The following is a 17,652-nucleotide window of genomic DNA, read 5'->3' as shown; positions in this document are numbered from 1 at the left end:
AAAAAATGTCATAGTATAGTATGGCAAAAAAATGGCAAAAAACGTCATATTATAGTAAGGCAAAAAAAATGGCAAAAAACCTCATAGTATAGTAAGGCATATAAACGTCATAGTATAGTGAGGCTAAAAAATGTCAAAAAACGTCATAGTATAGTATGGCAAAAAAATATCAAAACACGTCATAGTATAGCATGGCAAAAAAAATGTAAAAAACGTCATAGTATAGTAAGGCAAAAAAAAAGTCAAAAAACATTATGGTATAGTAAGGCAAAAAAAATGTCAAAAAACGTCATAGTATAGTATGGCAAAAAAATATCAAAACACGTCATAGTATAGCATGGCAAAAAAAATGTCAAAAAACGTCATAGTATAGTAAGGCAAAAAAAAAGTCAAAAAACATTATGGTATAGTAAGGCAAAAAAAATGTCAAAAAACGTCATAGTATAGTATGGCAAAAAAATTTCAAAAAACGTAATAGTATTGTAAGGCAAAAAAAATGGCAAAAAACCTCATAGTATAGTAAGGCAAAAAAAATGTCATAGTATAGTATGGCAAAAAAATTTCAAAAAACGTCATAGTATTGTAAGGCAAAAAGAATGCCAAACAACCTCATAGTATAGTAAGGCATATAAACGTCATAGTATAGTGAGGCTAAAAAATGTCAAAAAACGTCATAGTATAGTATGGCAAAAAAATATCAAAACACGTCATAGTATAGCATGGGAAAAAAATGTCAAAAAACGTCATACTATAATATGGCAAAAAAAATGTCAAAAAACGTCATAGTATAGTATGGCAAAAAAATATCAAAACACGTCATAGTATAGCATGGCAAAAAAATGTCAAAAAACGTCATAGTATAGTAAGGCTAAAAAATGTCATAAAACGTCATAGTATAGTATGGCAAAAAAATGGCAAAAAACATCATTGTATAGTAAGGCGTATAAACGTCTTAGTATAGTAAGGCAAAGAATGTCAACAAACGTCATGGTATAGTATGGCAAAAAAAATGTCAAAAAACATCATAGTATTGTAAGGCTAAAAAATGTCAAAAAACGTAATATTTTAGCAAGGCATAAAAAGGTCATACACACAAGATATTCCTAACCAGGACTTGAACCATCGACCCTTGGAATGAAAGGTAACACTTCTAACCACTGTACTATCCTCAACTGTAACTTTAACCCTATCAAAGTAAACTTTACAAATGTCAGAGTATATTGAAACACGTAGAAGTCATAGTATAGTAAGGCACTAAATTTAAAAAAACGTCATAATATAGTATGGCAAAAAATGGCAAAAAACATCATAGTATAGTGAGGCGTATAAACGTCATAGTATAGTAAGGAAAAAAATGTCAAAAATTGTCTTAGTATTGTAAGGCAAAAAAAATATCAAAAAACATCATAGTATAGTAAGGCGTATAAACGTCATAGTATAGTGAGGCTAAAAAATGTCAAAAAACTTCATAATATAGTATGGCAAAAAAATATCAAAACACGTCATAGTATAGCATGGCAAAAAAATGGTAAAAAACGTCATAGTATAGCATGCCAAAAAAATGGCAAAAAACGTCATAGTATAGTATGGCGTATAAATGTCATAGTATAGTAAGGAAAAAAAATGGCAAAAAAAGGTAATATTTTAGCAAGGCATAAAAAGGTCATACACACAAGATATTCCTAAGCAAAACTTGAACCATGAACCCTTGGAATGAAATGCAACATTTTTAACCACTGTGCTACCCTCAACTGTAGCAGTAAGACATATTAAAGTAAATTTTACAAACGTCAGAGTATAGTGAAACACATGGACATCATAGTATAGTAAGGCAGGAAATGTCAAAAAACGTCATTGTATGGTAGGCAAAAAAATGTCAAAAAACATCATAGTATAGTAAGACGTATGAATGTCATAGTATAGTAAGCAAAAAAATGTCAAAAAACTTCCTAATATAGTGAGGCTAAAAAATGTCAAAAAACGTCATAGTATAGCATGGCAAAAAATGTCAAAAAATGCAATATTTTAGCAAGGCATAAAAAGGTCATACACACAAGATATTCCTAACCAGGACTTGAAGCATTAACCCTTGGAATGAAAGGCAACACTTCTAACCACTGTAATACCCTCAACTGAAGTGTTAAGCCATATTAAATAAAATTTTACAAACGTCAGAGTATAGTGCAACATATAGATGTCATAGTATAATAAGGCAGGAAATTTCAAAAAACGTCATATTATAATAAGGCAAAAAAATATCAAAAAACGTCATAGTATAGTAAGGTGTATAAACTTCATAGTATAGTAAGGCATAAAGATGTCAAAAAACGTCATAGTATAGTAAGACATAAAACGTCATCGTATAGTAAGGCATAAAAATGTCAAAAAACTATAGTAAGTTATAAAAATGCCAGAAATGATCATAGTAAAGTAAGGCATAAAAAGTCATACTACAGTAAGAGATAAAGATGTGAATAAACATCTTTGTATATTAAGTCATAATAAGTCATACTATAGTTTGTCATAAAGTCATGGTATAGGAAGTCATAAAAATGTCACAGTATAGTAATGCATAAAAGCATCATCGTATTTTAAGGCATAAAAATTCATACAATAGTAAGGCATTAGAGTTTCCAATTAACCTAATGTGCATGTCTTTGGACTGTGGTAGGAAGCCAGAGTACCTAGCGAGAACTCTGTCGTGATAACTGAAATACCTTTACTTATTTGCGGTGACCGTATGGTTTAATATATCCGCTAATCAGATGGTCCCCGGGGGGCTGGCCTTTTTGCTGCATGTCATTCCCCTACTCTCTATCCCCGCGCTTTCTGCCTGCCTCCACTGTCCTATCCAATTAAGAAAGTCAATAAAGTGTTGCATCGCATCATGGGTTCAAACCCACAACCTTCTCACTGTGAGATGACAGTTCTAACCACTACTCCACCATGCCACCTCAGAAATGAGCAACATTATAGTAAGGCATAAAAACCTCATTGCATAGTAAGACATAAATTGTCATTGTATAGCAAGGCAAAAAAAAAGTCATAGTATAGTATTCATGGTGACATTTTCATGGAATTTTTCGACCGAAATTAAACTCATACGTTGATATATCTGCCATTGTATGTCTACTCCTGCTAGCAACCTGACTGCTAGCCTACAGAAGACAGAATTCAAGGTTAGCTTGCTAGTCATAGCTAGCTCACATAGTTAAATAACATCAGTTGACATTTTTGTGGTGACGTTAGGTACTGCTGTGATATTCTCAAATGATGTGAGCCGTCAGATAGCCCCCGCCCTTTCAGTCAATCAAATACTAGCATGCCTAAATTGGTTTTCTTGGAGCCAAAACCTCTTGGAGGGCACATTGGAATATGACTTCACTCCAAATTCACTCTATATTATGTCTATTCAATATTGGTAGGGATAATACTGTCCTCTCAAAATATTGGTTGGGACATGTCACTACCATCCATATGGAAACTTACGCCCTTGACTTTTTCCAACATACACTGAATGTTTGAATGATGTTTTCAAAATAGAGAGAACAATACAGTGTGTGTTGGTAATGTAGGTAATTCCAGAGGGTTCACTTACTTTGCCACTGTTATAGGGAATTGCTGTTTAAAAAATCAGATTTACCCTTTGATGCATGTGACTGCTATTGAGAATTGATGGTGATATCCAATATGTTGATCATTGTTACAGTTACTTTCAGTATCAGTTATCAGTATATGGCTCCATGGGAGGAAACTGCTTTGGTCTATAAATTATCCTGACCTCCCTGAAGAGGGCAAGCTCAAGATTTTATTCTGCAATGATCAATAATACATCACATTATAAGAATAATCACTATGAGACCTTTGTGCTGCAGCATAGTCTCATTTTTACAAGATTAAATTGACACTTCACAATCAAAAGCTAACCTTAAAAAAATACCTGTTGGTTACCCAGTTTCACCCATTTGTCAGTAATTTTAAATGGGTGTTCTTTCTTCAAAGACCTACCTGACATTGTTGGTTCAAAAGTGAATTTGAAACTGAAGGTCTGATTCATAAAGGGAAGGGAAAGTGCACTTTTTGTCAAGTATATACTATACTTAAAAGCTTCTTAAGTAACTCCCAAATCAAATGAGTAAGTACAGATGAGTACTGAGAAACATTCATAAGTTCCCTTCAAAGTAGGATGCACATCACAAACAGGCCTTCAAAGATCATCCTGAAGTAGAAGCTACAAGAATATGGGTTTATGTCTAAGCTTTCGAATAAGGGTCACCATATAGTTATGCTTTTCTGTTTTTTGAATTTGCAGGCACACACAAAAACACACAGTAGAAAACCTAACTCCAGAATATAAAGAGGAAATGAAAGAATTTATTTTTACATAAATGACTTAGCACATTTCGTCAGCTCCCCCCTACAAATGAATGGAATGAATATATTTTTTATGTTGTGGTGATGAAAGACATACACAGGAGTAAAATAAAAAGCTCAAATCTTCAGGTACATGTTTAAGTGCATTTAATACAGAGATGAAACAACCAGAGAAGATTATAGCTCAATGAAAACAGCATTAGCGAAATGACAAATAAAAAGTGGTGAAAAACATAAATAGCAAGAGAAAAAAAGAGAACAGGTAAAATGAATTCATAGAGAATAAATATGTACACTGAAGCAGGATCCCTTCTTGAACACATACACAATGTAGACACACTGTAAAAGCCTCTTTTAAAACGTGGACGGGCGTACAGGACATAAGAGCATAAGCACTTTTATTCTTCTCAACTGAATCTCTTAAATGTTAAAAATAGAAGCTTTATAAAAGCTGGAAGCTATCGTAAGTTTAGGTTAAGAGGGTGAGTCAATTACAATAAGTCATATTATATTGGGTGAAAATTAAGTCTACTCCCTTTACAATAAAACAACATTAAATGTCAGTTAATATAAAGGTCTCTCAAAAAGTCAGTTTATTAAAAAACACAGTAAAGGGCAAGAAAATTTTTACAAGTACATAAAGCACAAAGAGGTTAGCAATCTGCATTTGTTACCTGTTACTTTTATTGCCTGTAACCTTCATAGAAATACCTCAACATCAAAATTAAATGATAATTTACTTAACCAAAGCACAGTGAACTAAAACACGCATTCAGGGACATTTGGGGACAGCATGATGACCCCATTCAAACCAGAGGATGAGTCATATTGTTTACTTGGTCTATACTTAGTGTTAACACTTCACTGAACAATGGGGACAAATCAGAAACCTGAACAGACAACCCATGTACACAAAATGTAACAAGTGTCTGATAAAGTACGTTGACAAAACAATGAATCATGTCAAGATAATCTATTAACAAATGCAGACAAAAAGCAGAACATCCTTCATTTTTAAGGGTAAGGCAAACCTTACTAGAACCAGTGGTACGACTGTAGCCCCTGGCATGATGTAGTACCGTTCCAGTTAGTGCCTGGATACAGTCTTAATTCAAGCATTGTGTATGTTTGGAAAGATGCGCCAAACTGCCTTGTCAGATCAAAAATTGTATTGTTTTTCTTGCAAGTTCTCCCTCACACAGACCAATTTTAGCAGAATACGTCACATGGTAGGCTTCAGGTTGACGAACAACCGGTTTATTGCTGTTACCCTACTACTTGGGCGAAGTTCCAGCTGGGGAGCACACTTAGCAGTTAGCTGGACAATTCTGATACTGCCACATATCAGATTGATGTCCATAGTTTCAGTGCATTTTTCCATCTGCGGCTAAATGCAATTTTTACTGGATTTGGAAAGTCTGTCAAAAGCTCCAGTACGGACAAATACTACTTTGCCATACTTCATACACTTAGGCCGTTCCAGTCAGATCTTGCTATTAGCGTCAGTCAAGGCAAAGGAAGTGGAAAGATTGGTCAACCCCTGCAGGTGCTCCCAAGTGGCGGCGTCTCAGAGGAGGTGGGTGGTTGAACGACTGAATGTGTGGTATTTCCTCTCAAACATGGAATGCAGATTGACCATGGAGGGGGAATGGTGTGCCTGTGAATAGAAAAGAGAGAAAATAATCAGAAAAAGAAAGATTTCAAGTGAAATAGAGGTGAGAAAACCTGAGATGATTGTGTTGTTAAAGGATCATTATAGTTCATTAAAACACATTTTTTGTCCATTCTTCTTATTGTTAATAATAATGTTATACCGTCGAAGGTAAATGATAAGATCCAGAGGTGATTTGACATAACTACATTAGAAAACCAATTTGCTAACATGAACAGTCAGATGATCAGAAGAGTAAATGGTTCTCTATGGTTATTAAAACTTATTGGAACTGTAAAACTGTCAGTTCAAAATATGCAGCTTACAGACCTACTTCCTGCTTCGACTGTTGTAGACGTGTACACTAGAGCTGTCACTTTTTCAAAATATGTGGTTCGAACAAATGTGAATTAACATGTATGTTGTTTGGATTAATTTGCATGCAACTCATGTTGCCTGGAGAACATTTTAGCAATGACATTATCAATTAATTTGTAGTGCATCTGCTGCCTCACTTGAGTGAAGAGCTCAAAGTTTGCCAGGCTCCAGCCCTCTTTATCACCACTAACATCCCTAATTTCTCTAGCAATTTTCAGTGAAATGAAATGGCAATTCAGTCTCATCACCATCAGGCTACAAATGGGTGACTTTGGAATAGTTTTTGTCGCAATGTAACGGTAAGGGTTTGAAGTGGCGCCTGTTTGGCCAACAACTGTACTGTCCCAGATGCAGAACAAATAGGACAAACACAACCTGTAAAGCCAAAGGCCATGTGCTTATTGAACTGTGGGTTCTTGTTTAAACATAAGAAAACTTGAGTCATGCACCCAGCACTTTACACTATTACTTTGCACTTCTACTTTTAACTTTTTTTATAAAATTATTCACTGTATTATTTTGTCCTATGTGTTTGATTAAGATTTATGTTTGTGTGCTCTGCTATGCTGGCGCAGAGGCATAATGTTTTCAGGTTGTGCATCAGTCCGTAACGTTCACATCAATGCTATATCTCAGTAACGCCTTTAAGGAATTTCTTCAAATTTGGTACAAACGTTCACTTGGATGAACTGAACTGATTTTTATGGTCAAAGGTCAAGGTCACTGTGACCTCACATGTTTTCGGCCATAACTCACAAATTTATCTGCTAATTATGACACTTGTGCAATGTAGACTTTGAATTAAGAACATTACAAATTGTATACTTAATTTTTTCACACATCCAAATGGTATGGTAGTTTAAATTTTGAATTAAAAGTGATGGCACTGTATACAGCAGTTCTGTGCTGATATTTCAGATGTGCTTACCTTTGATTTTACCTCTCAGTAAAGGGGTTTAGATAATGTGGCTAAACCTGTCTGACTGCTCCTGTTTGCTGTCCCACCAGACTATGCTGCAGCAATGCTGCCATGTTTCCAGATGTCATAAATTACTTTTGTAAGTAATGTTATAAAAACTGAAAGCCAAAACAAACCAAAAATTGAGAAAATAGCCCTAAATTATCTTTTAAATAACCTTGAACAACAGTTGTTAGCAGGGATTACTATTTGGAGCAAAAAAGCATGAGTGCACAAGTATATTAAATAGCTGTTCACTCAGCCATTCAACCAAGTTCAATATCAGCATCCCAACTCCCTTTCAGCGTTTGCTTTTAAAAGCCTGTGCAACAAGATTGCCATGTGAGCTGTCTAGCTTGCAGTTAAGAGTGTGTGTGTGAATGTGTTATGAAGTTATTAAGAACAAGGTTGGTTTAAGTGCTACAGCCTCATTTTAATTACTGAGTGCACAAAGGCAAATTGTGTTGCTAGCACCTCTCTTCCTTTCAAGGCAAACCTTGGCACTGATGTAATTGAGACAAGCAACCTTTGCCAACACAATCACACAACTTTCCACCTGGTTTTTACAAACACACACAGAGCTCTCTCCGAGCCTTTCGACTGAGGCACTCTCTTACTCCTTCCCTCAGTTTGTGTCAGCAGATGAACAGTGGCCTTGATTACATGTGAATAAGTGGTGCTAGAGGGCTTCAGAAATAGGATGATAGGGGTTGAATGAATCAAGAGATTAACAGGCTGCTTTCACTGAAGAGGAAGGCCAGGTCAACAGCAGCTCAATGAAACACATCTGACCCTCATCACACACTTGCCATAACTAAGCTCAAATGCTAATGAACACTAGTTTTGTGTAAGTCTGCATAAAAACAGATCAACAAACTGCCCCTGCTTCTAGTGATATATTGCCAGCGTACATCAAACCTGGGAGAACGTCATTACTTTCAACAGTCTATGACAGACTGGAGGGGGAAAGTAGTGTTGAAATGCCATGTGAGAAGGAAGGTGCACTACTCTCTACTACTACTTTATTCTGCCACTCTACCCTGGACTCACTAATGCCCCAATGTGGCATCATTGCCACAGTAATAGCAGAGGGGCATTTCAGTTTTTAATATTAGCACCCAGAAGTTGGGTGGAGTTTGCATCTCTCGCTCACAGCTGCAAGCCTATGAAAACGCCTCTGAATCCCCATTTAACTGTACAATAGTTGTGGTAGTTGTACAGTACAATGCAGTGAATGCCAAGAAACAACAGTAAAGTGCAGTAGGAAAGCCAGAAATGGGTCGAACTATAATGTTATAAAATCGCAGTTTCAGAATAAATGTTTTTTAAATAAATAAATTGATGTTATTACACTTTAAGCCAAATTCAAAAGAAGGTGCTTTTGAGGGAGTCTTTGAGGGGGCTGAAAAAGGAGTATGTTAAATTTACTGTTTGCTCTATTTTATTTCCTCACAGAGCAAGGAATATAATTAAGAAACTATTTGACCTGAACATGTATGATACCTCTGTATAGTGTTGTGGTGATAGCAATGGGTGAAATCCAGCGCTAAACTATAAATCAAACCATACAGCATAGATACTCAGGCTGTTCTCTTGCAAACTGTTTGTGTCTAGACTTACGAACCTATAGATTTTCACTTATGTACTTATTAATTTATGGAGTGACTTCTTGTACATTTATTTGAATGAGAAATGGAGATTAGATTAGATTAGCAACTTGTTTTGTCTATGAATGTGAATGCTTAAAATTACACCGATATGCAAACTACGAGTAAAATTGGCAATTATTAAACTGCTGTGCTCACTGGCAGGTTGCAATGAAAAGGCTTGTGTACGGTTCATTGTGAAATGATTTAATAATCTCCAAATAGATAACACTGACATTCTATTATGTCAGACCCCATTTCTTAAGCATGAATACCTTTCAGACAGGTAGACCAGTGTTCATGCAATTGGGAAGCAGTTAAATGGCTGAGGTGAATATGGGACATGATATGCTCATAAACTCAGGAAAAAGGTAGGACAGGTGACTTGTCATCAGACATTAAAGCTCAGATGAGAAGTCAGCCTGGCTCCCATGAATACATTGACATTTTTATTCTAAAGAGCTGGTTTTGTGTAAACTAGCCAAAACACACAAAGAGCATAGCATCCAAAACTAAAAGCATGCCTTGACATTTGGATTTGTACTGTTGATATTTTCTTCAACTGGCACTTAACATTAGTCATTCAAGTTCTTTCTAAAGGAACTGTGTAGATCGAAATAAAGGTCTCTAAAAGCCAACTGAGACCCATTAACAACTGTTAATTTTAATAAATTAATAGTCAATACAAAACTTTGTATTGTTCATGGATCTGCCTGTACACAATGGAAAATAAAATATTATTTATGTGATGGCACGCCTTTAAAGGAGCCTTTTCTCTTGAGGGAAAGCAGGCTTTCACTTGGACAAAGCTCTTTCAAGTACCAGCTCTATCACACCCTTTTGCATATAGCCCACTATTAGTAGCAGCCACCTAGTGAATATTTCCAGCCACCACCAGTTAGTAACTTGGGTTATTCATAGGAACAGAGCTTTTCCAAATCAACCCTTAAAACGCCCATCTCAAGTGAGGAAACGCATCACTCCCACGCACTTGTATCTAATCATTGGAGTTCAGAGTTCAGCTGTTGAGCAAACCCTTATCAATCTGATCTATCATTGCCACAGAGTCTTAGCTTCTAAGGAGTTGATTTGGGACGAGAAATGCACCAGTGGTATAATGGATGTTAAAAGCAGGAAATACAGTAGGTAGTAAGGATACATTTGAAATTACAATGGCATTGGTGTACCCCTAGTTGAGACTGGACAACAATAATGTTTGCTCACATCAGGCTCCAGGATTGAGTTTAGCGATGGTTTAGAGCAGAGTCTCCCTGCGATGACTGGTCAGGGCAGCCTTATGTGGGTCCAAGGGGACTTGGGGATCCCTGCATGACTCAGAAAAGGTCCTGCCTTTGACATTAACAGGCTGAGGAGCCAGGGACCTTGGTTGGAACCCCACAGAGGGCAGGTGCCTGGACACATGCTGGTTAGATTTTGGCTGGGAGGTTTTGGAATTGAGCAAGGTAGAGTTTCGGATAGCTGGAATGGAGGTGGAACAGGTTGAAGGGATGAACTGCTGGGAAATAGGGAGGTTTGAAGGAGATTGCGTTGGTTGGGTCAATAATGGAGCATGAAGGATGGACTTGGGCTCTGGGGTTCTAGGGCAATAGTTGGGACAAGGACTTCGGCTGAACTCAGGGGCAGTGCTGGGACCAGGGCTACGGGGAGGGTCGTGGGCTGGGCTGCAGGGGGTACGGATACAGACAGGGACCCTGGCTCTGACAGGAGGGTGGTCAAGAGAGTTGGAGCGCTGCACCACTGCACTGCTCTTGGCTGAATCACTCAAACTGAATGTAGAGGCAGAGCGAGACATCTAGAGTATATAATAGAAGGGAGACACATATGGATCAGGAATTTACACATCATGAAGGAAAACAAGACGAGACAGAGAGAATAGTTGTGCTGAAACAAAATACAAGGAGAGAAAATCCTCAGGAGCTGAAACCAAAGACAAACACTTGTCTTTATCTATAAGAGCATAGAGGGAAGGATGGGGGAGAATGAATATCACAAAGTAAGACACAAATGTCAGGCTTTAAGTTTTCATGCAGAGTAAGGGAGAGACATCTGTAGGTGGAAATTTGAAATCACATACCTGGAAATATTAATACACAAGTTTGCATCGACAACTCAACAAGTTCCTGCGCTATCAGTGTTAAATGGGGCAAAAAGAATCCTCCAAGATGAAACACACACACACACACACACACACACACACACACACACACACACACACTTGAAGTGTTTGCTAGGATTACCTGAAGCATTTAACATACAGACCAAAGAAAAAGGATTACAAATTGATTTCACCACTTGTTGAGCTCAAATTGGCCAGGAACATTGTTACATGTCATTCTGTTCTCTGTCCTGAGAGAAAAAGGGGCATATTTCAAACCAATTGTGTCCTCAATTCTATTACTCTATTATTATGCTAGACCTGCATTATTTGGAAAGTGCCTTGAGATAACATATGTTGTGAATTGTAGCTATCAAATAAAAAAAATTACTTGACTTAATTCACCCTTGGAGGTGTAATTTTATTTTCTTGTATTTTTCTCCCATTTTATCCTTTATCATTAAGCATCCTGTAAGGTTTGCTTAGACATACACTCGGCTGGCACCTAGCTAAAACAAATTCTGTCCTAATACATCAGTCCTGTAATAAATCTTCTCTTGTCACATGATTGTGCACAAGGATGGCTGCCCTATTGTTACCAGAGAATCCCACAGTCACAAAATATTATCTTACCTCTTAATGAAGCTTCCCCACCTGATTAGGCTAATGTACACGCTGCTCGAGCTACTAAGCAAGGTGTGAGTGTATCATTAATCTATACACTCAATTTTAGACTAATTTATTATCTTAAATTTACCTTTGAACTCCTTTGAGGCTCTTGTACTGAAACCATCTCTATCTGTTATGAATCACCCACTCCAGTATGAAAGACTATGACCATTCTGCCTTGTGGTGCTTTACAGACCTCTTGATCAGAAATTACAGGTGGTCCTGGCCGCTTTCACTGTAGCAACTGGCTCTGCTGAAAATTGTACCAGGGAGTTAAAAACAGCTCTATCAAGTCTCCTGGACTAAGTTGCTCCTCTCACCACTAAAACTAGATGATCAAAGAGGTCTACACCACGGTTTACTGAGGAAACCTGAAGCAGGCCTGCAGTAGATTGGAGCACAAATAGTGCAAATAAAAATCAGAAGCTCTCTTCTTCCAGTGCCAGGAATGTTTAAATACAAGTGTGCTCTCTCCACTGTAAGAGGAGCCCATTTCTCCAAGTTAATCAGTAACAACAAACATTTAGAAGTCTGTTTGTCTGCTGTTAAAAGCCAGATGTCTCAAACCTCTCTGCTCCTAAAGTCAGATAAAACTGAGATGCTCGTTGTCGGCCTGGCTCAACACAGATACCAGTTTGATCAAGTAGCAGCAACTCGACAATTGTGTGATTTCTCATAGTCTGACAGCCAAGAATCTCTCCTGCGATCAGTACATTAAAGACATGACCAAGATTGTTTTTTTTCCCCCAGCTACATAACACAGCTAAGAATCAGTCCTTTCTGTCCATTACAAATGCTGATATCTTAATTCATGCCTTTGTTTCATTGAGACTTAATTATTGTAACATTTTCCTTTCTGATCGGCCTCTTGCTCGTATTAAAAGTCTTCAAATGGTTCAGAATGCTGCAGCTAGAATTTTAATTAAATCCAGAAAATTTCACCATATTACTTCAATTTTAGCTTCCCTCATTAGCTCCCTATTCATGTCAAATCAGACTTTAAGGTGCTTTTGATGACATACAAGGTCCTAATTTGGCTTGCTCCTTCATACCATATCTCCTTAAACCTTATATTCCATCTTGTGCTCTCCGTTGCCAGAATTTAGGGCTCCTGTCTGTCCCCAGAGTTAAAAAGACGTCTGCTGGCTACAGAGCCTTTTCTTATCCGACTCCCTTCCTCTGGAACAACCCTCCTGCTGACATCAGACTGTCTGACTCTGTTGGGGCCTTCAAATCCCAACTTAAAACTCATCTTTACGCCTTAACTTTCAGTAGGCTCCTTATACTTTCACAACTTGAAGTTTTGTACCTGAAACCATTCTACCACTGGCGGGTCAGCTTCAGTCTCAATAAATCAGTTAAACTCAGTATATATAGTATAGTCCATGTTATCCTTCCAACAAGATTTCTGTAAACTTTCTGAAAACCCCTGCATCATTCTTTTTGACTGTTTGTTATTGAGCGCCCAGGCTGTGTGCCTTTCTCTTTTTCTTCTGCAAACCACCTACCGCCCCCATGATCCTGCTCTACACCTGCTGCTACAACTACTATTATAATTATCATTATTATTATCATCATCCTTATCATTACTGTTGCTGTTACTTTCAAGTCAATTTCATTTATATAGTGCCAATTCACAAGGGAAGTTCTCTCAAGGAACTACTCAAATAGAGGAGGTCTAGACCTTCTCTTTATACTATTTACATTTGGTGACAGTTGCAAGAAATTTTTTTTTTTTTTTTTTTTTTTTTTTAAGGAGGCAGAAACCTTGAGCAGAACGGGATTATCATTATCATTGCAAAGTGGTTTTTCACCCTGCTCTCTCTCTCCCTCTGTCTCTCCATCAGCCCCACCGGTTCAGGCAGATGGCCGCCCACCCTGAGCCTCGTTCTGCTCGAGGTTTCTGCCTCTTAAAAGGAAGTTTTTCCATGCCAGTGTGACCAAGTGCTTGCTCATGGTGGGAATTGTTGGGTCTCTGTAACAAATACTATAAGGAGTACAGTCTACAGCCTTCTCTACATGAAAAGTGCCTTGAGAAAACTGTTGTGATTTGGCGCTATATAAATTAAAATTGACTTCACAAAAACAATCTTTGAACTGCACTCATTTGCCATTCTTTTCCTGGTCTAAAGGCTGGTAGAGCAAACAGAAGTATTTATATCAAACAGGTGATAAAACAGTTGGTTACACTCCAAAATGGACATGGGCAAAGACGTGCATACAGTTCTGTTTATACTACACTTGTGTTGCATACACTGATATGTTGACATGTTTGTCTGTGTACTCTCTGCAGGCACAATCTGGCATGTAGACCCTTGTGTCAATGCAAAGATAGAATATAAATTGAGCTTCGAGGCATGTAAACATTTATCTGTGGCTAAATGTCAAAGTGGAAATCAGCAAGCTGTGTATAAATCTTTAGAAACGGGGGACAAAAAATGCATAGTTTTGAATAAATAACCTATTTTATGTATACGGCCCCTTTAGTCACACCCTAATCTGTTTGCTTGGTTTTTGGGGTTTTTTTGCCATGCAACAAGGTTCCCTGGCCAGAATCAAACCTGGGATGTTGTGGTTATATGGTATATGTCTTAGCCTCTAGGACACTAGAGGCCCTGTCAATCCCTAATCTTAACTAATATGAGCAAAATGTTTAATATAAAATATGTCTAATATTTATCCTTAAATTATTTTGCAATACAGCTGTTAAACAGACTACATTTGCATCCTTGTGTCACTGGCAACAAGGTAATGAGCTAGATGAGTTATACATCAAAAGTGTGTAAATATAATGGAATATTGTTTCAATTAGATTTTTCAACATCTTTTAACATTTCCCCCCTTCTCTCCATCACACCCACTTGCAGTAGTTAATGAAAATACAGTATTGTGTACAGTATTAACAGAAAAAGTGTAGGAAAATAAGTAGGAAATTCCCAAATAATGCAGTCGTACAAAGAGCAGAAAAAAGTCCCAGCACATATAAGAACACATGCCCCTTTCCTGCTTTTTAATCGAGTTAGATCAAAGCAACGACAACAACTGAAAGCTGTTCTATCACGGGCCGATCAAGAGATCAATTGCCTCTTTCTCAGCAAAACGGGGAAGAGATATAGAGAATAGTAAGGGGATCAGTAAGATATGGACAGATAGATGAGCAGAGAGACAGCCACACAGTATTAATTGTGTTATGTTGTTGAAATAAATGAGACCACATAGACACATTTTGTAAAGACTTTTGGAAATTCTGGAAATGCAATAATGCATGTTGAACACTGAAGGTGTGGTGTTTAGGTAGTAAGTCAATTGAAGCACACATGTTGGTCTTTCAATCAAAAAGAATATGATGCGGCATTGTGTCATTATTTTCCCGTTTTCACAAAGTGTGAATGAGAGAGATGTAATATCAAATGCCATTACAAAATGTATACATTTGTGTATCAGTTAGTTCGTCCTGAAAAAGACAAACAGATAAATAAAAGAAATACAATACTGTTAAAGTTAGTGTGTTGTCTTCCAAGTAAAAGACGGATGATTTCTTTGAGAAAATAAACAGACTTACAGCCAGTGTGGAGCTGCTGCCGATGCGGTTTTCGTAACTCAGCCTCTGATTTTTCTCATCTGGAGTACCGCTGGCCATGAACGCCCTCTGGATCACACGCTTCGGGGTCTTGGTGAAAGAAAACGCTCTCGTCACCTAGCAAACACACACCCAGAGAATTTGTCAGTAATGAATGTGTTTCTCTTTCGTTTTGCAGTCTTTTTGTCTGTTTGCACTTAGCATCCATTACTTCTGAGGTCAGTTACACAACCTGTTGATCTTTACTTGTTCCAAACACACAACACACACACAGCACATCAATGTCGGCTCTTTTTGGCAGAGAACCATCTGTACGAGGCATTTTAAAGTTAGAACAAATGTAAAAGCTTTCACTGAAAAAGTGTAGTTTTTTTTATTATTATTAGTGGGTTGAAATTAGATTATTGTTACTTGAGTAATTTAAGTATTAAAGTAATTGCTGAAGTTTTGTTTCATCATAGGCAGTATTATAAAAAGCAGTTGCGCAATCATCATCATACCAAGGCCTGATGCTATGTAGTGACTGCATAAGTAGAAAAGAGAGAAAAAGCTAAAAGATGACTGGTAGAAAAAAAACATAGGGAGCATTGATGCAGCAGCATTGGAGCATTTGAAACCTTAGGAGGCTAGTGTTAAGCTATAGATATCCCTGCCAGCTTAGCTTCCACAAAGTTATTGGCCTCTGTGACAGCTACTGAGAAGTAACACCAAGAAAAAGTAAAATTGGCAGAATGATTGGCAAGGCGTCCTGCACCATAGCCCCTTCTTTAACCTCTTAACTTCACTGCACTCAATTATTGTTTCCTCTGATATTTCCTTAAGGAGCTGTAAAGTCAGATAAACACTTGCTGTTTGATAGTGTCAAACCTTTATCTGCTTGCTCCAAAGATTCTTTCAGATTCCAATCTTTAGCTGCCCTCCCTGGATAAGCTGGAAAGAGCAGTTAAAAAAAATCTAAGGTACATTTCAATCCCAGCACAGTGTTTTACTACTGCCAAAACACAGACAATACACACTAGATGTCTTTCTTTCATGTCTCTGTGGTTTGATTGAAATAGTTTGTATATAGAAACATAATGATCAGGACGACTATAGTCCTGTCAGTCTGAACTCGGGTGGTGCCCAAACACAGATATTCAGAGTTAACACAGAGTCAAAGTTGGCACTTTCACTTAGATTTTTTTTTCTTAAATTCTATGTGCTCGTCATTCATACTTTAACTTATTTAAAATAATTTTTAGTTTTTAATCAACACTAGTTGCTGATGTTTTTGATGAGTTTCTCCTGCGGGGCAGCACTGTCAGCTGAAAAGTCAGTCATACTGGACAGCAGCAGTAACAGCATCTGGTTTAAAAACTAGGTTAGCCAACTTTGTTGTATTCAGCACCTGAGTTTAAAGTGTTGCAGCACCGAACAAGACAAACAACAAGTCGTGTTGTTCTGCCCTCCATTTCAAACACCGCCGTCTATTTTCATCACAGTTAGTCCCATAGTTCAGTAATTTTGAAACAAAAGTTGATTTTTAAAAGTTCATAGCCTTACATGCTGTCATTCTGAATTTCTCTGTGTACAATGACCAAGCTGTTAAAAAAAAAAAAGAAAAGAAAAAAAGAAGATGAAATGCATTGATTCGACTGACAGAATGTGAGTCGACTGGGGATCTTCTCCACTAATGATTTGAATCGTCAACATTCAGGGAGCAGCGCTACTTTGAAAATGACTTCCCTGCTCACCGTACATGATATAGTCACCCACCCCTGGAGGAGTAGGGAAGGCTAATCATGAGAAATGGATTGTCCTGCGTTTACCTTTTTAGAGGTCTTCTTTATGGCCCTGGAGGCTTTGCTCAGGGTGCTGTCCATATCCTTGGTGCTGACCTGTAGTGAGTCTGGGTCTGTACACTGAATCATGTCCTCCTGGTTACAAAAAAGATACAGCCTCAAACTCAGTATAATAAATCATGACCATAAGTGTGTAATTCATGTAATCAATGACAATAATTACATTATGCTTCCCTGTCAAAACAGTTGCAAGAGGGAATGAGAAGTAAGATTCACACACACAGTCTTTATTTCTCTCTCCCCCTCATCCTGCAGTTCTTTTTAACAAGCAGGGCTCCATCTCGTTGGTATTCACATTGCAGCGCTGACCCAGTGAAAACAGCATTAGGAATGCAGCTGTGAGGCGGGTAGACCAGAGGCCAACATCACCCCCTGCTGTTTGCTCTGCTAAATACAGCTAACAGCCTGAACTCCATATCTTCCAGTTGGCTCAGTAATC

The 17,652-nt window shown here is 37.6% G+C and overlaps 1 protein-coding gene across 4 annotated transcripts in view; it reads right to left on the bottom strand.

Annotated features, from left to right (window-relative positions):
* Positions 1–4,506: 4,506 nt before the first annotated feature.
* ect2 (epithelial cell transforming 2) overlaps positions 4,507–17,652 on the bottom strand; it is a 42,958-nt gene continuing 29,812 nt past the window's right edge. For 2 of the 4 annotated variants that reach the window (XM_056379582.1, XM_056379583.1), the window contains 4 exons: positions 17,181–17,288; positions 15,355–15,489; positions 10,232–10,820; positions 4,507–6,031 (listed from right to left, as the gene is read on the bottom strand). In XM_056379582.1, the coding sequence (XP_056235557.1) occupies positions 10,263–10,820; positions 15,355–15,489; positions 17,181–17,288 (801 nt within the window). In that variant the 3' untranslated portion in view covers positions 4,507–6,031; positions 10,232–10,262. The remainder of the gene's footprint in view (positions 6,032–10,231; positions 10,821–15,354; positions 15,490–17,180; positions 17,289–17,652) is intronic. The other 2 variants (XM_056379584.1, XM_056379585.1) reach the window with 1 other exon arrangement.

The sequence above is a fragment of the Seriola aureovittata genome, chromosome 6 (genome assembly GCF_021018895.1).
Source record: "Seriola aureovittata isolate HTS-2021-v1 ecotype China chromosome 6, ASM2101889v1, whole genome shotgun sequence".
In the NCBI taxonomy this organism is placed as follows: Eukaryota; Metazoa; Chordata; class Actinopteri; order Carangiformes; family Carangidae; genus Seriola; species Seriola aureovittata.
Note: the sequence above shows the minus strand (reverse complement) of the source record. Positions and strands in the feature narration are given on the sequence as shown.